Source organism: Salmo trutta, chromosome 27 (genome assembly GCF_901001165.1).
Source record: "Salmo trutta chromosome 27, fSalTru1.1, whole genome shotgun sequence".
Classification (NCBI taxonomy): Eukaryota; Metazoa; Chordata; class Actinopteri; order Salmoniformes; family Salmonidae; genus Salmo; species Salmo trutta.
Window position 1 is genome coordinate 4361662 of NC_042983.1, and position 21928 is coordinate 4383589.

The window sequence follows — 21928 nt, forward strand, 5'->3', positions numbered from 1 at the left end:
TATATTAAATCCCTATTTTTCAGATTGTTTGAAACACATAACTTTCCCTCATTCTGTTCAATATATAATATTTATTTCCATATGAAAACCACTGAAGAGGGTGGAAAAGCTGGCACTATACAGGTGTGTGCCTTTCTTTCCAGCCAGAGTAAGATTTTAATAGCTCAACAGAGAGTACCTTACCATCTGCATTTTTTCCACCTGTAAAATCTTATGAAATTTAAGTGTCAGCATTAACTTAACGTCCTCCACCGAACCCTTTGGCCTCCTGAAAAATAAAAATAGTGCCCGGTTTACGATGGAAATGGAAAGACTTGATACTTAGACTACGCCTTGAGCTGGGTGCTGCCAAGGGCCAGGGTTGCATAAGTGACAACATTAAAGGCCTCTTACGAGGGTTTGGGGCTCATTGATGGTTCCCAGGACTCTGGCTCAGGGCTGTCGTGGGGCTTTGGGGAACATCTACAAGAGGCTAAACTACTATTTACACCTGGAGAATAACAGGAACTAGATATTACTTTCACACTTTATTTTTCAGACCTTGGGTGTCTGTCTTATAGGATTCATATTACAGGCTTCGTTGAGTCCTTGGCCAATATACCGGAGGTGTTGTTTCCTGGTGAGTGTTTGTCTATGTGTTAATTTCTATTAAGACATTTTCTGCCAAGAGGATACAACTCTTCCAACTCTCCCCAAAGTATGTCTATAAATGATGATGACTTGAGCATGTATGTTTAGAAGTTGTGAATGCTATGTTTTTTAAATCTGCATGAATATTGAAATTCCCAAACTAGGGAGTCCTTGGTTCTGCTGTTTTACAGTCTAAGGCGTGCTGAAAAAGTCAATCCCTTGAGGCTGGCTGATGCACAATTCATATTTCATCCAGTATTGGCAGTTCATATTAACTGATGCACTTGCTTCAAAGGTGAATTAACATTTTAACCTAATGTAAAATATGAGTAGGAGTTGGAAGCCAACTACACCAACATGTTGTGTCACTGTCTGGCTCAGCAGATTTTTTCAAAGCTGATTAAGCATAATGTCGATCTTACCCAGTAAGCCACGTATTCCAGCTACTTCACCATCTGCTCTGAACAGTAACTCTCTGGTCAGTAGTTGCTGCAATGGTGAAGCTATCTTCTGTGTGGGTAGATAACAGTGATACTGATCTGTTTTTTTTAGCCGTGCCTCTTTTGACTCACATTAAAGGAAATATTCAGACAACTTTAGGTATTTCTGCGGTGTCCATAGAAATATAAATGGACATACAGGTCGCTATTGGAGCTTTAAGGGAGGATCAGGGAGAGTGAGAGGTTCAGAGCGAGAGCTGATAGGGTCAGGTCAGACAATAACAGCTCTATGCCCCTGTGACGATATGGTGACTATGAATTTCACCACTCCACTGCTTTGTACTGTATCTCAAAAAGGACAAAAGGTCTCCAGTAATGTCCAGCAATATAAAGTATATCTTCAACACAGACACTCTCTATATCTCTTCTTCAATCCATCTCTTTACTCTATGTCTGTATGTATGACACCACTAGTCCTCTAAGTCTAAACAGAGACATTCCTGTCGGTGCTCTTTGGAAAGGAATCCGGCCAATTGTGTTTCATACAGTGTCTAAAGAAGCATGAGGATTGTAAAGAAGCATTAACAGGGGTTAGGGTTTCAGCAGGCTTTTGGGACGTATGAGTCAGAATGACACAGCTGGAGGCTGGCATGGCTGCTGGGTAGGGTAGAAGGGGCAGACATATATGTATCTCAGGGTAATTCTAGTAATTCTTGGAGTTGTGTGGTGAATGTGTGCATTTTTATGTGTGTAATGAATGAATGACTGTCATGTGTTCATCATGTGGCAGGGCTTACAAACCATTACAGACTATAAATGGAAGCACCGCCGAGTGTTGCCCAGTGACACAAGCCTACCAGACGAGCTAAACTACTTCCATGCTCGCTTCGAGGCAAATAACACTGAAACATGCATGAGAGCACCAGCTGTTCTGAAAGACTGTGTGATCACGCTCTCCGCAGCCGATGTGAGTAAGACCTTTAAACAGGTCAACATTCACAAGGCCGCAGGGCCAGATGGATTAACAGGACGTGTACTGCGAGCATGAGCTGACCAACTGGCAAGTGTCTTCACTGACATTTTCAACCTCTCCGTGTCTGAGTCTGTAATATCAACATGTTTTAGCAGACCACCGTAGTGCCTGTGACAAAGAACACTAAGGTAACCTGCGAAAATGACTACCGACCCGTAACACTCACGTCTGTAGCTATGAAGTGCTTTGAAAGGCTGGTCATGGCTCACATCAACACCATTATCCCAGAAACCCTAGAACCACTCCAATTTGCATACCGCCCCAAAAGATCTACAGATGATGCAATCTCTATTGCACTCCACACTGCCCTTTCCCACCTGGACAAAAGGAACACCTATGTGAGAACACTATTCATTCATTACAGCTCAGCTTTTAACACCATAGTGCCCTCAAAGCTCATCAATAAGCTAAGGACCCTGGGACTAAACACCCCCCTCTGCAACTGGATCCTGGACTTCCTGACGGGCCGTGCCCAGGTGGTAAGGGTAGGTAACAACACATCTGCCACGCTGATCCTCAACACAGGGGCCCCTCAATGGTGCGTGCTCAGTCCCCTCCTGTACTCCCTGTTCACTCATGACTGCACGGCCAGGCACAACTCCAACACCATCATTAAGTTTGCAGATGACACAATAGTGGTAGGCCTGATCACAGACAACGACGAGACAGCCTATAAGGAGGAGGTCAGAGACCTGGCTGTGCAGTGCCAGGACAACAACCTCTCCCTCAATGTGATCATAAGAAAGAAGATAATTGTGGACTTCAAGAAAATATTCTCACCGACGGGGTTGCAGTGGAGCAGGTTGAGTGCTTCAAGTTCCTTGGTGTCCACATCACCAACAAACTAACATGGTCTAAGCACACAGTCGTGAAGAGGGCATGACAAAACCTATTCCCCCTCAGGAGACTGAAAAAATTTGGCATGGGTCCTCAGATCCTCAAAAGGTTCTACAGCTGCACCATCGAGAGCCTCCTGACTGATTGCATCACTGCCTGGTATGGCAACTGCTCAGCCTCCAACCGCAAGGCACTACAGAGGGTAGTGCGAACGGCCCAGTACATCACTGGGGCCAAGCTTCCTGCCATCCAGGACCTCTATACCAGGCGGTGTCAGAGGAAGGCTCTAAAAATTGTCAAAGACTCCAGCCACCCTAATCATAGACTGTTCTCTCTGCTACCGCACGGGAAGAGGTTCCCGGAGCGCCAAGTCTAGGTCCAAGAGGCTTCTAAACAGCTTCTACCCTTAAGCCATAAGACTCCTGAACACGTAATCAAATGGCTATTGCAGACTATTTGCATTCCCACTCTCTGTTGTTATCATCTATGCATAGTCACTTTAATAACTCCACCTAAATGTACATATTACCTCAACTAACCGGTGCCCCCACACATTGACTCTGTACCAGTACCCCCCTGTACATAGTCTCGCTGTTGTTATTTTGTTGCTGATCTTTAATTACTTGTTACTTTTATTCCTTATTCTTATCTGTATTTTTTAAAACTGCATTGTTGGTTAGGGGCTCGTAAGTAAGCATTTCACTGTAAGGTCTACGCCTGTTGTATTCGGCGCATGTGACTAATACAATTTCATTTGATCTCTGAATATTAATGTGGATGTTTTCTAATCAGAGTTTCTTCTGCTTAAGAGAGACAGCACAATGGTGAATGAAAACACATGCAGTGATGTCTGTTGCGGTAGTTAAAGTATTACTGGTAAGACGGTGCAGTTTATAGTGTCCAAGAAAATGCCACAGTACAGAGACATTTTCCTGTTTCTCGGGATGAACTTTTTCGAAAGCTGAGAAATGTTATGCTTAATAAAAATGAATTATGATGAGTACAGTATGTTGGTATGTACAGGGTGTGCATATTTGACCTATTGGTGACAGCCTATAAAGTCTGTAATAAATCTGATATGAGTAAATACCAGGTAATTTGAAGATGGTAAACGTAAATTATTACTAACCATTACATGAACTTTCATTCTGATCCTGTGTGTGTGTGTGTGTGTGTGTGTGTGTGTGTGTGTGTGTGTGTGTGTGTGTGTGTGTGTGTGTGTGTGTGTGTGTGTGTGTGTGTGTGTGTGTGTGTGTGTGTGTGTGTGTGTGTGTGTGAGGGAGGCCCTTGGGGAAGCAGACACACAGGAGGTCATGATGCATAAAGACAGACAAGGGGGTGTTGGTGGTCGTCATGGCATCCCAAGCTCCATGTCCCTGCGTAGACAACACTCCAAACTCCCCCCTAAAGAGGTGTTCAACAACGTCATGTACATAGGTCAGTAACTTTCCCTCAAAGACGTGCTCACTTATGTTCAATTTATGTGGACAGTTACTCTGCAGACTGCCGTAGAGTCAGTTCACCACCATCAGGATCACCACTTTATTTTAAGAATGTGAAATGACAGAATAATAGTAGATAGAATTATTTCTTTCAGCTTTATTTCTTTCATCACATTCCCAGTGGGTCAAAAGTTTACATACACTCAATTAGTATTTGGTAGCATTGCATTTAAATTGTTTAACTTGGGTCAAACGTTTCAGGTAGTCTTCCACAAGCTTGGGTGAATTTTGGTCCATTTATTCTGACAGAGCTGGTGTAACTGAGTCAGGTTTGTAGGCCTCCTCACTAGTACACACATTTTCAGTTCTGCCTACAAATTTTCTTTAGGATTGAGGTCAGGGCTCTGTGATGGCCACTCCAATACCTTGACTTTGTTGTCCTTAAGCCATTTTGCCACAACTTTGGAAGTATGCTTGGGGTCATTCTCCATTTGGAAGACCCATTTGCGACCAAGCTTTAACTTCCTGACTAATGTCTTGAGATGTTGCTTCAATATATCCACATAATTTTCATGCCTCATGATGCCATCTATTTTGTGAAGTGCACCAGTCCCTCCTGCAGCAAAGCACCCCCACAACATGATGCTGCCACCCCGTGCTTCATGGATAGGATGGTGTTCTTCGGCTTGCAAGCCTCCCTCTTTTTCCTCCAAACATAACGATGGTCATTATGGCCAAACAGTTCTATTTTTATTTCATCAGACCAGATGTCAATTAGCCTATCAGAAGCTTCTAAATCCACGATGACATTTTCTGGAACTTTCCAAGCTGTTTAAAGGCACAGTCAACTTAGTGTATGTAAACTTTTGACCCACAGGAGTTGTTATACAGTGAATTCTCAGTTAAATAATCTGTCTGTAAACAATTGTTGGAAAAATTACTTGTGTCATGCACAAAGTAGATGTCCTAACCGACTTGCCAAAACTATTGTTTGTTAACAAGAAATTTGTGGATATTTATGGCCAGACAGTTCTATTTTTGTTTCATCAGACCAGAGGACATTTCTCCAAAAAGTGCGATCTTTGTCCCCATGTGCAGTTGCAAACCGTAGTCTGGCTTTTTTATGGTGGTTTTGGAGCAGTGGCTTCTTCCTTGCTGAGCGGCCTTTCAGGTTATGTCGATATAGGACTCGTTTTACTGTGGATATAGATCATTTTGTACCTGTTTCCTCCAGCATCTTCACAAGGTCCCTTGCTGTTGTTCTGGGACTGATTTGCACTTTTCGCACAAAAGTACTATTGTTTGTACAGATGAACGTGGTACCTTCAGGTGTTTGGAAATTGCTCCCAAGGATGGACCAGACTTGTGGAGGTCTACAATTTATTTTCTGAGGTCTTGGCTAATTTCTTTTGATTTTCCAATGATGTCAAGCAAAGAGGCACTGAGTTTGAAGATAGGCCTTGAAATACATCCACAGGTACACCTCCAATTGACTCAAATGATGTCAATTAGCCTATCAGAAGCTTCTAAAGCCATAACATCATTTTCTGGAATTTTCCAAGCTGTTTAAAGGCACAATGAACTTAGTGTATGTACACTTCTGACCCACTGGAATTGTGATACAGTGAATTATAAGTGAAATAATCTGTCTGTAAACAATTGTTGGAAAAATGACTTGTGTCATACACAAAGTAGATGTCCTAAACAACTTGCCAAAACTATAGTTTGTTAACAAGAAATGTGTGTAGTGGTTGAAAAACGATTTTTAATCACTCAAACCTATGTGTATATAAACTTCCGACTTCCACTGTATCAAGGAAAATGCCATTGCTTAACTCCACAGGAAAGGGTGGATGCCAAATGTTATATGCAGGTATGTTTGTGTCTATGGCATGTCATGACAATTTGGATAAATGTGAAATCCTATAGAGAAAAAAAAAATATGAAAAATGGGGAAAGCGGCATGTGTACTAGATCTTCAAAAATGTTGAATAAAGATGCTCTTTGGTTTAAGGTTTAATTGGACATTAAAAATAACATTTTTAAAATGTGATATGTTCTTGCAATGCCATGGGTATGCAGATTGTGTCTGGCATTGGTTGATGTGAGTAAAAGTCATAGCTATCTTAGATTCAGTTTGACACTTGGTGGATATGATCAGGGGGGCTGGCTGAAATATATTGAATTCAATAAATGTAAAGAAAGAACAAAGTGCACCGTATCTATCAACACATTTCTGAACTTCAGTCTGCAATAGTTTTTGGGATAAGCACTCCAAATTAAACAGCATTATCTTTGTACTTAGTGCGGGGCCTCGCTGGATATGTTCACTTGACATGGAGGAATGACAGCTCTGCTTTACAGTCACACGTCAGGCAGCTGAGCTAGAAGATTGGACCAGGGCATTAAGTGCTAAGTGTTCAGGCCTGAAAGTGAGAGGGTGACACATCATAAATTATCCCTACCCTCAGGCATTAAGGACTGGTATTTTTGGAGAGGACGGATCATATTAATTGTCTGAATAAGGAACTGGCGCTTATGGGTGTGAATGATGAACTAAAATAAACTCTGCAGTGTTTTTGAGAATGCAAAGATTTTTTATTCGTGCTTTAGATATCCTAGGTTAAACAGTTAGGTAGTAGTAAGTGAGTGAGCCTTAGTTGTGAGCAGTCATGTTAATAGTGGAATTAAAAATAGATGAAAAGATATACAGTACCCGTTAATGAATCTCAAAGAAACAGAGGAGCAGTCATAAGGAAATCATTACAATTCTAATTACGAGTATCAATATTACCAGGTAAATACAGGCCTGTCCATAAAGTAACAAACTCCTCAACTGGTTTCACTCACAAATGCATCTCTCCTCGTATCTCCTGTCAGTGGGCGGCTGGACCCAGGAGGACCCCTCCTGCCCAGTGGAACAGTTCTGCCCCCTGGAGAATGAGTGGAAGAACATGGCCTCCATGATCAATCACCGTGGTAATGTGGCCGTGTGCGGCCTGTATGGGAAGATCTACACAGTGGGCGGGTCCGATGGCGTCACCTACAAAAGCAATGTGGACAGGTAAAGGCGTTTTAAGATGGCTGCCCATAGAACTGTTGGTAATGCTTTACTTGTATTTCCTATTTCAGCATTCACATTGAACATTCTACTCCATTGCCATTCCTTCATTATTGTGCCAAAGCAATTTGCAAATGTTTCCTAATGTTTGCTCATGTTGCTAATGATTTCAAGCACACATTCTTAATGCTAGACATATCCTACATTGGTAATATAAAAGATCACACGCAAGAATAAATTATAACAAAGTTTAAAAGCATCTGCTGACCTGTACTCACCACCGCAGATTGTTGATTTGAAGAGCGCTCACATAGTTTTCTAGCAGGTGCACACAGTCAGTAATTAGAACATTATCTATGTTGAGGAATGTTTTTCTATGTCTTTATTCATTAAATGTTTGTGATATTATGTCCTGATATTTTGAAATGTAAATTTATGTTGTAGAAAATAAATATAAATATATGTCACAGGTTTGACTCATATTTATAGTATGTGTGTAAATATATATTTCTAAATATTAGAAATTGGCCAAAAATATATTTTTATTTGCACATTTATTTTCAGTGCATTGATATGATAACTGATTATTATTGAGAGGTAATCTAGCATGAGGGTGGTCCAGAGGGGCTGGGTAGTCAGAGAGGAATCCCCATGATTGGGGTGTTATTTTGATGGATCCGTGATAGATGTGGGGACAGGTTGACACTGGGGAGGGAGGGAGGCCTCTGCATGGTGGGGTAAAGGGGGTGAGGGGTGGGGATGACATTATGTCTCCTGGAAACATCCAGCACTTCAGGAGAAAAGGAAGCTAATTGTGATACTATTCTGCAGACTAGTGATCCCCCTCTCTGCTTCACAATCTTCCACCTCCTAGAAGACAATCCCTTGTGGGTAGTGTTCCCTCGGAGCTCAACCTTTTCTTATCGGTCTGGATGGTTACTTCCATATGTCTGCTTGAAGGCAGAGCAGAGAAAGCAGACAGCAGCATAGAGCAGTAAAGAGTAGCATTCAAGTCCTGGGCTCTGGCTCTCAGGGATCTCATCATTTGATTAGGCCTCATGCTGGGTTTCCCATAATTTTTTTTATTATATTTTTTTGTGATTTAGCAGACACTCTTATCCAGAGCGATTTACAGTTGTGAGTGCATACATTTTTAAAAACGTTTTCCCTTTTGAGCCCTGCAAGAGGGAAAAGATGTGTCTCTGGCGGCAATCTGTGCTACTTCCGAACAATTAACTGATTGCATGCTCAAACTAACACACTCTGTCACTCAACACAATGTTGGTTTCCAACTGAGGGTTTACTCTGCCACTTCTGCAGTAGAGCTATAATTTATGACACATCATTGACAGTTTATTTTTCTCCTCATACCTAAGTTAGTGTTTTGGGGATTTCTCTTTACTATCCCTAAACAGCACGTTTCAGTCTTTTTGTATCACATTGATCGAGATGTTGATAACTAATTATTAACAGCTAACTCTGTTCACCAGACAGGTCTTTACCAGCTTTATCTAAAACATGAGGCTAATCCCCCCCCCCTTTCTGTCTCCCTTCCCTACCTCTGCAGGTACGACCCACAAACTAATACCTGGAGTAACGACGTGGCCCCACTGAGCAGCCCCCGCAGCGGAGTGTGTCTGGTGGAGATGGATGGATACCTGTACGCCCTTGGAGGGTATGACGGCATGGTCTGCACCAACACTGTTGACAGGTATGGCCATATTATCATCAGTTGTTGCATGATGGTTGCAAGATAGACAAATAATAACAAAGGCCAGAGCCATGTCTAAATACTCTTTAGGTACTTCCTGTTTTCTGTGATTTACCTGAATACAGACAGAGGAAAGGGAGAATTGAACGATGTATTTAGACATAGTTTCTGTGTCTCCGTCTATCTAATGCTCATATGAATCTTACTTTTGTTCTGGAAACATAATGTTTGTATATTCTTCGTATACCATTAGGTATAATCCCAAAATGAACAGCTGGACGAAGCAGGCTCCGATGCTGAGCAAGCGTTGTGGGGCAGCTGCTGCTGTGATGGAGGGTCAGCTGTACGTGATTGGAGGCAGCGATGAAGACGTACCCATGAACACAGGTATAAATAAAACAATAAGATAACAGATAGGCATACTCAACGTACAACATTAGGACTAGGGTTGCAAAAGTCTGGTAACTTTTCCTAAATGACAGGTTTTCCAGAAAACCAGATTGGAAGATTCCTGGAATCAGGAGGGAAGAAAGAAATGTGGAATCCATCAAGCAGGAATCCTGGAAAACCTGGATTTTGGGAAAGTTACCGGAATTTTTTAACTCTAATTAGGACAGACTGCATGGTTGACCTGTGTCTGTGCTTCAGGGGTCTTTCGATGTCTGATCTCTGGACGCATCACAGGAAGGGTCCAGAGTTTGCCTTGGTGAGGTCATGTAGTCAGAAAAAACTCCTGGTCCTACTTACAGTATAAGGCCTAAGGCCTCTACATTTTAAGGTTGTAGATGTTTGTTTGTATTTGTTGCTATCCAGAGGAATTAATTTGCTTTGAACCACTCTTCAAAATGTAGCAGAGTTTTGGTCATGCATAACAATGTGACATTTTATCTGGTACCAACACACACACACACACACACACACACACTTGCGTTCACGCACACCACACACGCACACACAGTACACACACATACACAGACAGAGAGCACACACACACACAGTACACACACACACACACATACATACATATATACACACACACACACACACACAAGCACATACTTGAACCCTCTGAGTCTGCCAGAAATACACATGGGAGGGTTATGTTGTGCTGCCACTTGTCAGTGCTTATTTCTGTCTGTGAAAATTCCCATAAGCATTTCAGCTTTCACAAAACCCAGACACTAGGGGATTTGCTAGAAAGAACACACACAGCTAGCACATTTGGTTCCTTGGAAGTTTTGGGGACGTATGTTTTTGGTTTCACATTGGTTGTGGGAACTAAGCCATGCGTTTCCTGACCAGTAAAACGGAATGTTTTTAAAAGTTCTGAAAACATAAGTAAAATTTTCACCTGTTTTGGAACTTTCATTTTTTGGTTGCAGGAAGGTTCTGAGAACGTTTTACACTGGTTTCCTGAAAGTTTTCCTGGGAGGTTTTATTAACGCTCTGAAAACGAAAATTATAGGTTATATGAAGGTAATTAAATAACATTCTGAGAACATTTTCTAAATGTTGTGAAAGCTTTGTTATGGTTATTATTAATAATTTTCTTAAAGGCCCAGTGTAATCAGAAACGTGATTTTCCTGTGTTTTATATATATTTTCATACTATGAGGTTGGAATAATAATGTGAAATTGTGACATTTATTATAATGCCCTTTTAGTGTAAGAGATGCTTGAAAAGATTACCTGAAATTTCTACCTGTTTTGTTGGGATGGAGATTTGGCCTGCCTGGTGACAACACCATGCGTTAAATTAGTTAATAGACCAATAAGAAAGAGAGTTCCGAGGCCTCCCAAGTGGCGCAGCGGTCAAAAGCACTGCATTGCAGTGTTGCGGCGTCAGTACAGCTGTGTCACAACCAGCCATGACCGGGAGTCCCACAGGCCGGGCACAATTGGCCCAGTGTTGTCCCGGTTAGGGGAGGGTTTGGCCGGGGGGGGCTTTACTTGGCTCATCACGCTCTAGCGACTCCTTGTGTTTGGCCGGGCGCCTGCAGGCTGACTTCGGTCGTCAGGAACAGTGTTTCCTCCAACACATTGGTGCAGCTGGCTTGTGGGTTAGATTTTCGGAGGACGCATGACTAGACCTTCGCCTCTCCCGAGCCTGTTGGGGAGTTGCAGTGATGAGACAAGATCATAATCACGAAATTGGGGAGAAAAGGGGGGTAAAAATGAAAAAAGAAAGAAAGAATTACAAACCTCTCTGCCAATAACTGCTACTCTGACCACTCCTACACAGTCCTAGCAAAATTATTGTTTGAGAAATTGCTCTTTGCTAAGAAGTTATTTTGGTTTATTTTTAACAATTTTTATTGAAAACAATCACAGTAAGGTACTTAAATGTTACCCAGAAATAATTTGATATTGAGATAAAAACGTATGCATTGGACCTTTTGAATTCCGTGCAAAGATACAGTAGGACACGTGGAAATACATTTGCTTAGGCATTATTCATGGGAACAGTTTTTTAAATTGTGACACAGCGTCAGTGAGAGTCAAACCTATGATCCTCTGTTCTCTATCCCTGGAATTAGTCCACTAGCCATGGTTTCCCAAAGCCATTTAATGGGCGCGGCCAACACACCTGAACACACTTAACAAGATAGAGGATAAAGAGTTTTGTTGATGCTGAGATCTGAATGTACAGTTGAAGTCGGAAGTTTACATACACTTAGGTTGGAGTCATTAAAACTCATTTTTCAACCACTCCACAAATTTCTTGTTAACAAACTATAGTTTTGGCAAGTCGGTTAGGACATCTACTTTGTGCATGACACAAGTAATTTTTCCAACAATTGTTTACAGACAGATTATTTCACTTAGAATTCACTGTATCACAATTCCAGTGGGTCAGAAGTTTACATACACTAAGTTGACTGTGCCTTTAAACAGCTTGGAAAGTTCCAGAAAACGTCATCATGGCTTTAGAAGCTTCTGATAGGCTAATTGACATCATTTGAGTCAATTGGAGGTGTACCTATGGATGTATTTCAAGGCCTACCTTCAAACTCAGTGCCTCTTTGCTTGACATCATGGGAAAATCAAAAGAAATCAGCCAAGACCTCAGAAAAACAATGGTAGACCCCCACAAGTTTGGTTCATCCTTGGGAGCAATTTCCAAATGCCTGAAGGTACCACGTTCATCTGTACAAACAATAGTACGCAAGTATAAACACCATCTGGTCTGATGAAATAAAAATAGAACTGTTTGGCCATAATGACCATCGTTATGTTTGGAGGAAAAAAGGGGAGGCTTGCAAGCTGAAGAACACCATCCCAACCATGAAGCATGGGGTGGCAGCATCATGCTGTGGGGGTGCTTTGCTGCAGGAGAGACTGGTGCACTTCACAAAATAGATGGCATCATGAGGCATGAAAATTATGTGGATATATTGAAGCAAAATATCAAGACATCTGTCAGGAAGTTAAAGCTTGGTCGCAAATGGGTCTTCCAAATGGACAATGACCCCAAGCATACTTCCAAAGTTGTGGAAAAATGGCTTAAGGACAACAAAGTCAAGGTATTGGAGTGGCCATCACAAAGCCCTGACCTCAATCCTATAGAAAATGTGTGGGCAGAACTGAAAAAGCATGTGCGAGCAAGGAGGCCTACAAACCTGACTCAGTTACACCAGCTCTGTCAGGAGGAATGGGCCTAAATTCACCCAACTAATTGTGGAAAGCTTGTGGAAGGATACCTGAAACGTTTGACCCAAGTTAAACAATTTAAAGGCAATGCTACCAAATATTAATTGAGTGTATGTAAACTTCTGACCCACTGAGAATGTGATGAAAGAAATAAAAGCTGAAATAAATCATTCTCTGTACTATTATTATGACATCTCACATTCTTAAAATAAAGTGGTGATCCTATCTGACCTAAGACAGGGAATTTTTACTAGGATTAAATGTCAGGAATTGTGAAAAACTGAGTTTAAATGTATTTGGCTAAGGTGTATGTAAACTTCCGATTTCAACTGTATATGTTTTTAAATAACATTCTTAGAACGTTTTCTGAACATTACTAATGTTTTCTTGTGGTTTTCATGGAAGGTTTTCTTCATGTTCTGAGAACGAAATTTAGAGCTAATTGATGTTAATATGTAGAACAGACATAAAAGATAACCATACTTTCTCTGAACGTTCTGAGAACATTGCTTAAGTCACAATTTTTGAGAACCCAGAATGTAGTAAAAATAAGACATTAAATAGAGTCACATCCATGTGAACTTGTGTGAAATGACCAAGGGGTGTAATGGGTTCGCACTCAAAAAGATTTTGTGTAAAGCTTACATCATTATTCTATGTTTTTTATTATTTCCACTGCATCGGGGATGGCGTACACAAACATTTCAGCTTCACAGCCTTCTTCATTTATTTTAATTCAAAACTGAATTTGTAAAGAACAACAGATGAACAGCAGGTTCTTCTAACCGGGGTTGCTACTCATCTGCCAATCAGGGATGTGGCTTTTCTGGTCTACCTGTATACAACTTAGTCACAAAGAAATACAGAATTATAGGGTATGGGAGCAGGCACAAAAGGCAACTCACAAATCAATCGCCCCAGGTGACCCCTCACCTAAATACATAATATCAATTCCTGATATAGCCCACAACAAAAGACATCAGGACATTATTCTTGTATAACAGTCTTAAATGTGGTTTATAAGAAGGAGGTAAAATCTAATTCTTTGTTTAAACTGTGTGGAGATATTGAATTGATATAGCCACATGGCTTCTCTTTGGAGTATTTTGTTGTCATAGTCACCTCCTCTACGTGATGGAAATAACTTTTTCGAGGCGAGGTGATATCTTGACATCTAATAGTGGATCTTTGTTCTCCAAGACGTACTTTCAAGGCACATGATGTTTTTCCAATGTAAATCTTATCACAAGAACACTGTAACATATAAATAACTCCTTTAGTAGTGCAAGTTATACATGACTTTATCTCATAGGTCCTAGAAGTCTGATAGCATACAAAATTAGAACATTTCCTTATGGTGGTACAAGGGGTAAAAGATCTACAAAGGAAGCATTATTTTATGAATGCCTCTTTACTCTCTCTGAATACCTCTGATTTAACCAATATGTTTGATAGATTTCTTGATCGTTTATAGGTGAATAAAGATGGATTCTGGAAGACAGAATTTAAAGAGGAGAAATGATAATATGTGCCAATGTTTATTGGCAATTGACTTGATGCCATTACGGCTATCATTGAAAGTAAGTACAGAATAAAGTTTACAGAAAACTGTTTATTCTGTTTTTGTTGAGATTTATTAAGAAACTGGATTCTGATCAAACTTTTAACTTGTTTTTGAGCTTTATCAAGGCAGATATTGGGGTATCTTTTCAAGCGAAAACGCTCAATGAGAGAATTTGGTTGTCTATCATATTCCCTCTCTGTGTCACAGACGTAACGCACTCTATGATGTTGGCTTACTGGTAAAACCTCTTTTTAGGGGGAGAGAGTGATAACTATCAGCTGTCAATTTGGCATTTTTATCTATTGGTTTTCTATAAACTGTAGTACTTAGAGATTGTCCCTTCTTTGTAACAAGTACATCTAAGAAATGTATAGAGTTAATGTTATTTTCCATAGTGAAGAAAATTGATTGTACTCTATAGAGTTCATTTTGTTAAGAAATTCACTTAATTTAATATCGGAACCAGTCCAGATCATTAAAGCAATCATCTACAGCACATTCCGATAATATTCAAACCCCTTCCCTTTTTCCACATTTTGTTACATTACAGCCTTATTCTAAAATGTATTAAATAAAAACATGTCCTCATCAATCTACACACAATGCCCCATAATGACAAAGTAAAAACATAAGGTACATAACTATTCAGACCCTTTGCTATGAGACTCAAAATTGAGCTCAGGTGCATCCTGTTTCCATTGATCATCCTTGAGATGTTTCTACAACTTGATTGGAGTCCACCTGTGGTAAATTAATTGACTGGACATGATTTGGAAAGGCACACACATGTCTATTTAAGGTCCCACAGTTGACAATGCATGTCAGAGCAAAAACCAGGCCATGAGGTCGATGGAAATAGTCTGTAGAGCTCCTAGACAGGATTCTGTCATGGCACAGATCTGGGGAAGGGTACCAAAACATTTCTGCAGCATTGAAGGTCCCCAAGAACACAGTGGCCTCCATCATTCTTAAATGGAAGAAGTTTGGAACCACCAAGACGCTTTCTAGAGCTGGCTGCCCGGCCAAACTGAGTAATCGGAGGAGATGGGTCTTGGTCAGGGAGGTGACCCAGAACCCGATGGTCACTCTGACAGAGATCCAGAGTTCCTCTGTGGAGATGGGAGAACCTTCCAGAAGGTCAATCATCTCTACAGCACTCCACCAATCAGGCCTTTATGGTAGAGTGGCCCGACGGAAGCCACTCCTCAGTAAAAGGCACGACAGCCCACTTGGAGTTTGCCAAAAGGCACCTAAAGGACTCTCAGACCATGAGAAACAAGATTATCTGGTCTGATGAAACCAAGATTGAACTCTTTGGCCTGATTGCCAAGCGTCACGTCTGGAGGAAACCTGGCACCATCCCTAAGGTGAAGCATGATGGTGGCAGCATCATGCTGTGGGGACGTTTTTCAGCGGCAGGGACTGGGAGACTAGTCAGAATTGAGGGAAAGATGAACAGAGCAAAGTACAGAAAGATCCTTGATGAAAACCTGCTCCAGAGAGCTCAGGACCTCAGACTGGGGTGAAAGTTCATCTTCCAACTGGACAACGACCCTAAGTATACAGCCAAGACAATGCAGGAGTGGCTTCGGGACAAGTTTCTGAATGTCCTTGAGAGGCCCAGCCAGAACCCGGACTTGAACCGATCGATCATCTCTGTAGAGACCTGAAAATAGCTGTGCAGTGACACTCCCCATCCAACCTGACAGAGATTGAGAAGATCTGCAGAGTAGAATGTGAGAAACTCTCCAAATACAGGTGTGCCAAGCTTGTAGCGTCATACCCAAGAAGACTTGAGGCTGTAATCGCTGCCAAAGGTGCTTCCACAAAGTACTAAGTAAAGGGTCTATATACTTATGTAAATGTGATATTTCAGTTTTTTATTTGTAATGAATTTGCAAAGATTTCTAAAAACTTATTTTTGCATTTTCATTATGGGGTATTGTGTGTAGATTGATGAGGGGGATTCTTTTTTTTAATCCATTTCAGAATAAGAGTTCAACGAAACAAAATGTGGAAAAAGTCAAGGGGTCTGAATACTTTCCAAAAGCACTGTATATAGCGGGTCCAATATTTAACATAATCTTTGTAAGGATACTTTCATAAATAAATACAATTTGAATTTCCCCATGAAGAGATTTGCATAGTTGGGAGCTAGTGGAGTTCCCATTGCTGTTCCAAAAGTATGTACTGTAGATAATAATATGTATCAAATAGAAAATAGTTTTTACTAAGCACTAGATGTGAGGTGTCTTTTAAAGAAGATGTCAACTGTTTGACTAATGGATAAATGTGAAAGTCCACATAACAAGACACTTTTTTCTGTTAGGGAGCCAATACCTGAAACGATAGGTCTTAATTGGGGGTCTGTGGTTGATTTGTGAACCTTAAACAGACCATAAATGATTGAAACTGTATGTTTTGGGACAGATATATATTTAAATTCCTGTTTTGTCCACCATTTATTTTGTAGTCCTTTATCGAGGACTTTATTTACTTCAGTTTTTTAGTTGGAGGTTGGATCGAAAATGTATTTATTATAAAAGAAATATCATCCAACATGCTATAATTTTTATATACATGTTGTTATTAGAACTCACAATCCAACTTGTGTGGAATGTTCTGTGGAGGTACTGACATTTAAATAGAAGGATGAGGAAACTTCTAGAAAACATTATGTTGAAGTACTGACATTCCCACAGAAGAACGTTGTTTCTTAGCTTCTCGGAACAATCTGAGAACATGACTTTAAATAGAACCATGAGGGACCCTGTAGGAAACGTTATGCTGAAGTACTAACTGAAGCTGAAGAACGCTGTTTCTTAACGTTCTCGAAAAATTTTAGAACATTAACAATGTCAAACCATTTGGAGAACGTTCCTAGAACATTAATAAAAATGGAATTAAATGTAACAATGTTTGAACTTTTAGGAAACATTTTGTTAAAGTAATTCCTTAAAATGTGCTGAGAATGTTCCTAAGCCAACCAACTATCCTGCACCATTCTCAGAAAGTTGTGGGAAGATTGTATGCAAAATATCCATAGGACAACCACACTCTCAACAAGCTCTAAGAAACATATGGTTCTCAGAACGTTATTTGCTAGCTGGGCAAGAATCTGACAACAAAGGTTACAGTTACTGCAGATAAACTAGTAAGAATCCAGTAAGAGTCCAATAACCTGTTTAATTCTATTTCAGTGAGATTTAGCCCACTAACCAGAAACAGATGAAGAAAACGACAATACTTGAATTGTGCTGTTGTTGCAGTATCATTGGTGCTGTCTCTGTATTTCCCCCTAAAAGACCTCATCCATGACCATGTGTCTGCCCTGTGTCTTTTTCAAGGTCCGTACGTATTTTGTGGGCTGTATCTGTTTATGACCTGTATATGTCTGTGTTCTGTGATCCCCAGTGGAGCGTTTTAATCCCTTGGACGGGATATGGTATGTGTGCCCCCCCATGCTGACCGCTAGAGAGAACGCTGGCTGCTGTGTGTACCTGGGACGTCTGTTTGTGTCTGGAGGACGGGATGACCTCAACCTGGAGCTCAGCGCTGCAGAGAAGTTTGATCCAGACGCTCTGAGATGGACCCCCGTCAAACACATGAGGTGCAAGAGGAACAACGTAAGTGATTGGTCACACACACCCTTTTTGGCCACCCTCTTGGTTATTGGACGACTTCCCATATCAACAGTTCCCAGATCTCCTAAGATGCCCATTACTGTCTCTTAGCACACATCCTTTCTAAGAGACAATAATTACACCCTTGTCAGATTTGTTTACTGTTAATGTTGATGTCTGTAAGTGGGAAATTGTGGGAAATTGTCTCCTTGTTTATGATGATATCATCTTGCTGAGTCAACCTTTCACATTAGCTCTAGTGGCTCACTGGTGCTCCTATCCGGTCTGTCCTTTTCAGATGTCCCTGATGGTGTTCAATGGGTCGTTGTTGGCTGTAGGAGGCTCTGATGGCATTACCAATCTGAAAACAATAGAAGTATACAACCACGAGTCAAACACATGGAGGTACAGTATGTACAGTATTAGGTGGAGTGGCCACAATCAGTTGTATCTAGTCGATCAAGAAATATGCTTTATTTTGTGGGAAGAGAAAGACTAGTAACTACTGTAGTGTGCACTGCAGATGCTTTTTAAGACTGTTCTATTTGCATACTCTCTGCGGCTCTGGCTCATCATCAGCCAAGTTCTAATGAAAGAGGAGACTCTTATACATATTTTATGCAGTTAGACTGGGGAGTATATTTCTTTTGGTTATTTTCTTAAGATAATAATGTAAGTTCTTCCCCCTGCTTTGTTTTCAGACACTTTGGGAGCATGAAGACCAAGCATCCAGGAGGCCATGTTGCCATGTTGAACACAAAACATGGTTACAGCCTGTAACTGGATATAACGTTGATGGACAATACCTTATGGATTCATAATATTTATTATATTATTTATTTATTTATAATTTATTAAGTGTATGTCCAAGTAGTAATCATACCCACAAATATGATTTATAAAATGATATGACTATGTAACATAGGACGATTACAGCGGAAGCTGTATGGAATTTCTGCGACAGCAACTGTTAGACTCCTGTAAATAGAGTTATGCTTCTTCAATAGAAATAGTTTATTGATAAGTGTATGATGAAGGGAAAGGCAGGATAGGAACATTGAAGGATGATTGAGAAAAGTCAGTTAGGATGTGTATGGCTGTGTCCCAAATGACACCTTACCCAGCTAGCACACTTGGTTCCTTGGAAGTTGTGGGAATGTATGTTTTTGGTATGTTTTTGGTTTTATATTGGTTGCGGGAACGAAGCCATACTTTTCCTGACCGGTAAAACTGAAAGCTTTTTAAAAGTTCTGAGAACAGAAGTAAAAATGTTGCCTGTTCTGGGAACATTTATTTTTTTGTTTGCATGGAGGTTCTAACTGAGAATGTTTTACTCTGGTTCCTTGAATGTTTTCCTCTGAGGTTTAATTAATGCTCTGAGAACAGAAATTATAGGTTATTTTTGAATAACTTCCTTAAAACTTTAAATTAATGTTTCAATAACACTTTTAATAAAACTGCTAGCTTATTTTGGTTTAACTTTTTTGAACTCCAAGCACAGATAGAAAACATGGAAATTAATTTCTTTAGGCATTTATCATGCAAACAACTGTCCTTAGTCCACTGCGCCACCAGGATGGAGCTAACATGCCATGTTTTTTAATGCATAAAAATCTGTTTATTTTTATATATTCAAACAGACCCCATTTCAAAGGAAACAAGCACTCATTAAGATCAGGTGTAGCCAGTTAGTGGGCAAGGACAACACACTTGAACACACTTAGCAAGATAGAGGATACAGAGAGTTTTGTTAATGCTGAGAACAGAATGTATATGTTTTTTAAATAACATTCTTAGAATGTTCTCTGAACGTTACTAAAAAGTTTTCTTGTGGATTTTATAAAATGTTTTCTTCACATTCTTGGAACAATTTGAGAGCATGACTTTAAATAGAACCATGAGGAAACCTGTAGGAAACGTTATGCTGAAGTACTGAAATTCCCACAGAAGAACGTTGTTTCTTATTAACGTTCTCTGAACTATTTGAGAACATTCCCAATTTCAAACCAGTTGGAGAACGTTCCTAAAACATTACCAACATGTAAATTATATGTAACCGTGTTTCAACTTTAAAAGTAATGAAATACTAAGATTTTTTTTTTCAAGTTCCTTAAACCGATCCTGTAGAGGTTAAATGTGCTGAGAATGTTCCATAGCCAAACAACTATCCTGCACCATTCCCAGAAAGTTGTGGGGAGGTTGTATGCAATTTAACCATAGGACAACCACGCCCTCACCAAGCTCTAAGAAACATACTGTTCTCAGAACTTTATGTGCTAGCTGGGTTATGTCACCTTGAGTACTGTTGTGTTTTAGAGTTCAGATTGTTGATTGCAGTAAATGGAGCTGTTGTTGTAGCTCTAATCGATGTAAATACACAGAAAGTGGGGGTTTTTTTGCAGGCATGTGTGTGTATTTGCGTGCGTGCGTGCGTGTGTCACAGCCTTGATCTCACACCCTAGCAATCAGAAATTACAACATTCGATATGCTGTAAATTACATAAACACTTGCTAAAAGCAAACAATGGCCCTGGGTAAACTGTAACTATAAGACAACTGCATCCAGGGAGAAAGATATCTGTGGAAGAAATTGGTTTTAAAGGAAGATAAGTGAGTGATGGCTGAATAGTTGGCATGGGAAAGTTCTGAGTGGTTGAGAGGCTTTGAAAGTAATAATGCTGGAATCATCAAGCAGTCCCCCCTTAGCATTGACAAAATATCCAGCATTTGAAGTCATTTTGCTGTTTTCTCAAGTGTTGTACCATTCATTCAGTTCAGTCTCAGTGACTTCTTTTTCACAGAATAGGGTGTCAGGTAAAAACAGGCTTTGGTGATGAAATTTTACTTCCTTACAGTATGTTATAAAATACATTTTACCAAGACAAATATGATTATTAATGTTCTGAATTGTCCAGTGGGGTCTTTCTCTAACATTTAATTAACAGCATATCCAACAAGTCGGAGTTTATAAGCTAATACGTCTGTTAATAACAATAGGGTCCATCTACGATGTCATCTCTCAGTGCAGTCAACCCTCAGGGTCTCGATGCTGCCACCTACTGATATGTAATCTCTCAGTGCAGTGCATCTATCAGAAAAAGAGGAGGGTTTCGAAAGGAGTGGGCGTTTAGAAAGAAACCATATTAGGAGAAATGGGGGTTTTGAAAAAGAACCATTTAAGGAGAAGTGGGAATTTCAAAAAGAGTCAACACTAGAAGCGCTGGAATTCCATAACTACTCGAACCGCCATGACTTGATATTTAAATTATTATTATTATTATTTAAATATTCAATTATTAATAATACATAGTAAAATGAACGCATTTTTTACAAGTTACAGTAGCTAACGTTCGCTAGCATTTGTATTTATGAAACACTTAACGTTACATACATGGCTAAGAGTAGGTAACAATCAAAAACATAGCTCACAGTGAGTGAATAGACAATTCCTTACTGTCATTTCTGCAGACCATAACTAACAGCATCAATGTAACAGTGTAGGTTCCGTCCCTCTCTTCGCCCCGACCTGGGCTCGAACCAGGGACCTTTGCACACAACAACTGACACCCCACGAAGCATCGTTACCCATCGCGCCACAAAAGCCGCGCTACTTCAGGTCTCAGAGCGAGTGACGTCACCGATTGAAACGCTATTAGCGCGCACCACCGCTAACTAACTAGCCATTTCACATCGGTTACACTTGCTTAAGTACTTTACACCACTGCACCTTTCTAAACCCCCTACTTCTCCTTATGTGGTCCCTTTCGAAACGTCCACTCGTTTCGAAACCCCCACTTTTGCTGAAAGATGCACTGCACTGAGAGATGACATCAAAAGATGGCAGCATAGAGACCCTGAGGGATGACTGCTCTGAGAGATGATGCCGTAGGTGGACCCCTCCCGATAATAAGCACTGAGCTCTGTTGACATAGCGGT

General features: G+C 40.4%; 1 protein-coding gene and 1 long non-coding RNA gene across 11 annotated transcripts; one reads left to right on the forward strand and one right to left on the reverse strand.

The window, feature by feature from the left end:
* The first annotated feature begins 303 nt into the window (after positions 1–303).
* Positions 304–20891, forward strand: LOC115164155 (kelch-like protein 20). Of its 10 annotated transcripts, none has more exons than XM_029716366.1 (9): positions 304–619; positions 3750–3816; positions 4224–4377; positions 7263–7446; positions 9011–9154; positions 9408–9541; positions 17784–17995; positions 18291–18397; positions 18694–20891. In XM_029716366.1, the coding sequence occupies exons 2-9, from the start codon at positions 3769–3771 to the stop codon at positions 18770–18772; spliced, it is 1062 nt and encodes a 353-aa protein (XP_029572226.1). In that variant the 5' UTR covers positions 304–619; positions 3750–3768; the 3' UTR covers positions 18773–20891. The 10 variants fall into 10 exon arrangements, with proteins under 10 accessions (XP_029572226.1, XP_029572232.1, XP_029572230.1 ...); XM_029716372.1 differs by having other exon boundaries at positions 4240–4377; XM_029716370.1 differs by lacking the exon at positions 3750–3816 and having other exon boundaries at positions 4220–4377.
* LOC115164157 (uncharacterized) lies at positions 13455–17958 on the reverse strand. Its single transcript, XR_003869882.1, has 2 exons — positions 17870–17958; positions 13455–13650 (listed from the first exon to the last, which is right to left on the reverse strand). It is a non-coding gene; the product is annotated as an uncharacterized LOC115164157 (long non-coding RNA).
* Positions 20892–21928: the final 1037 nt, after the last annotated feature.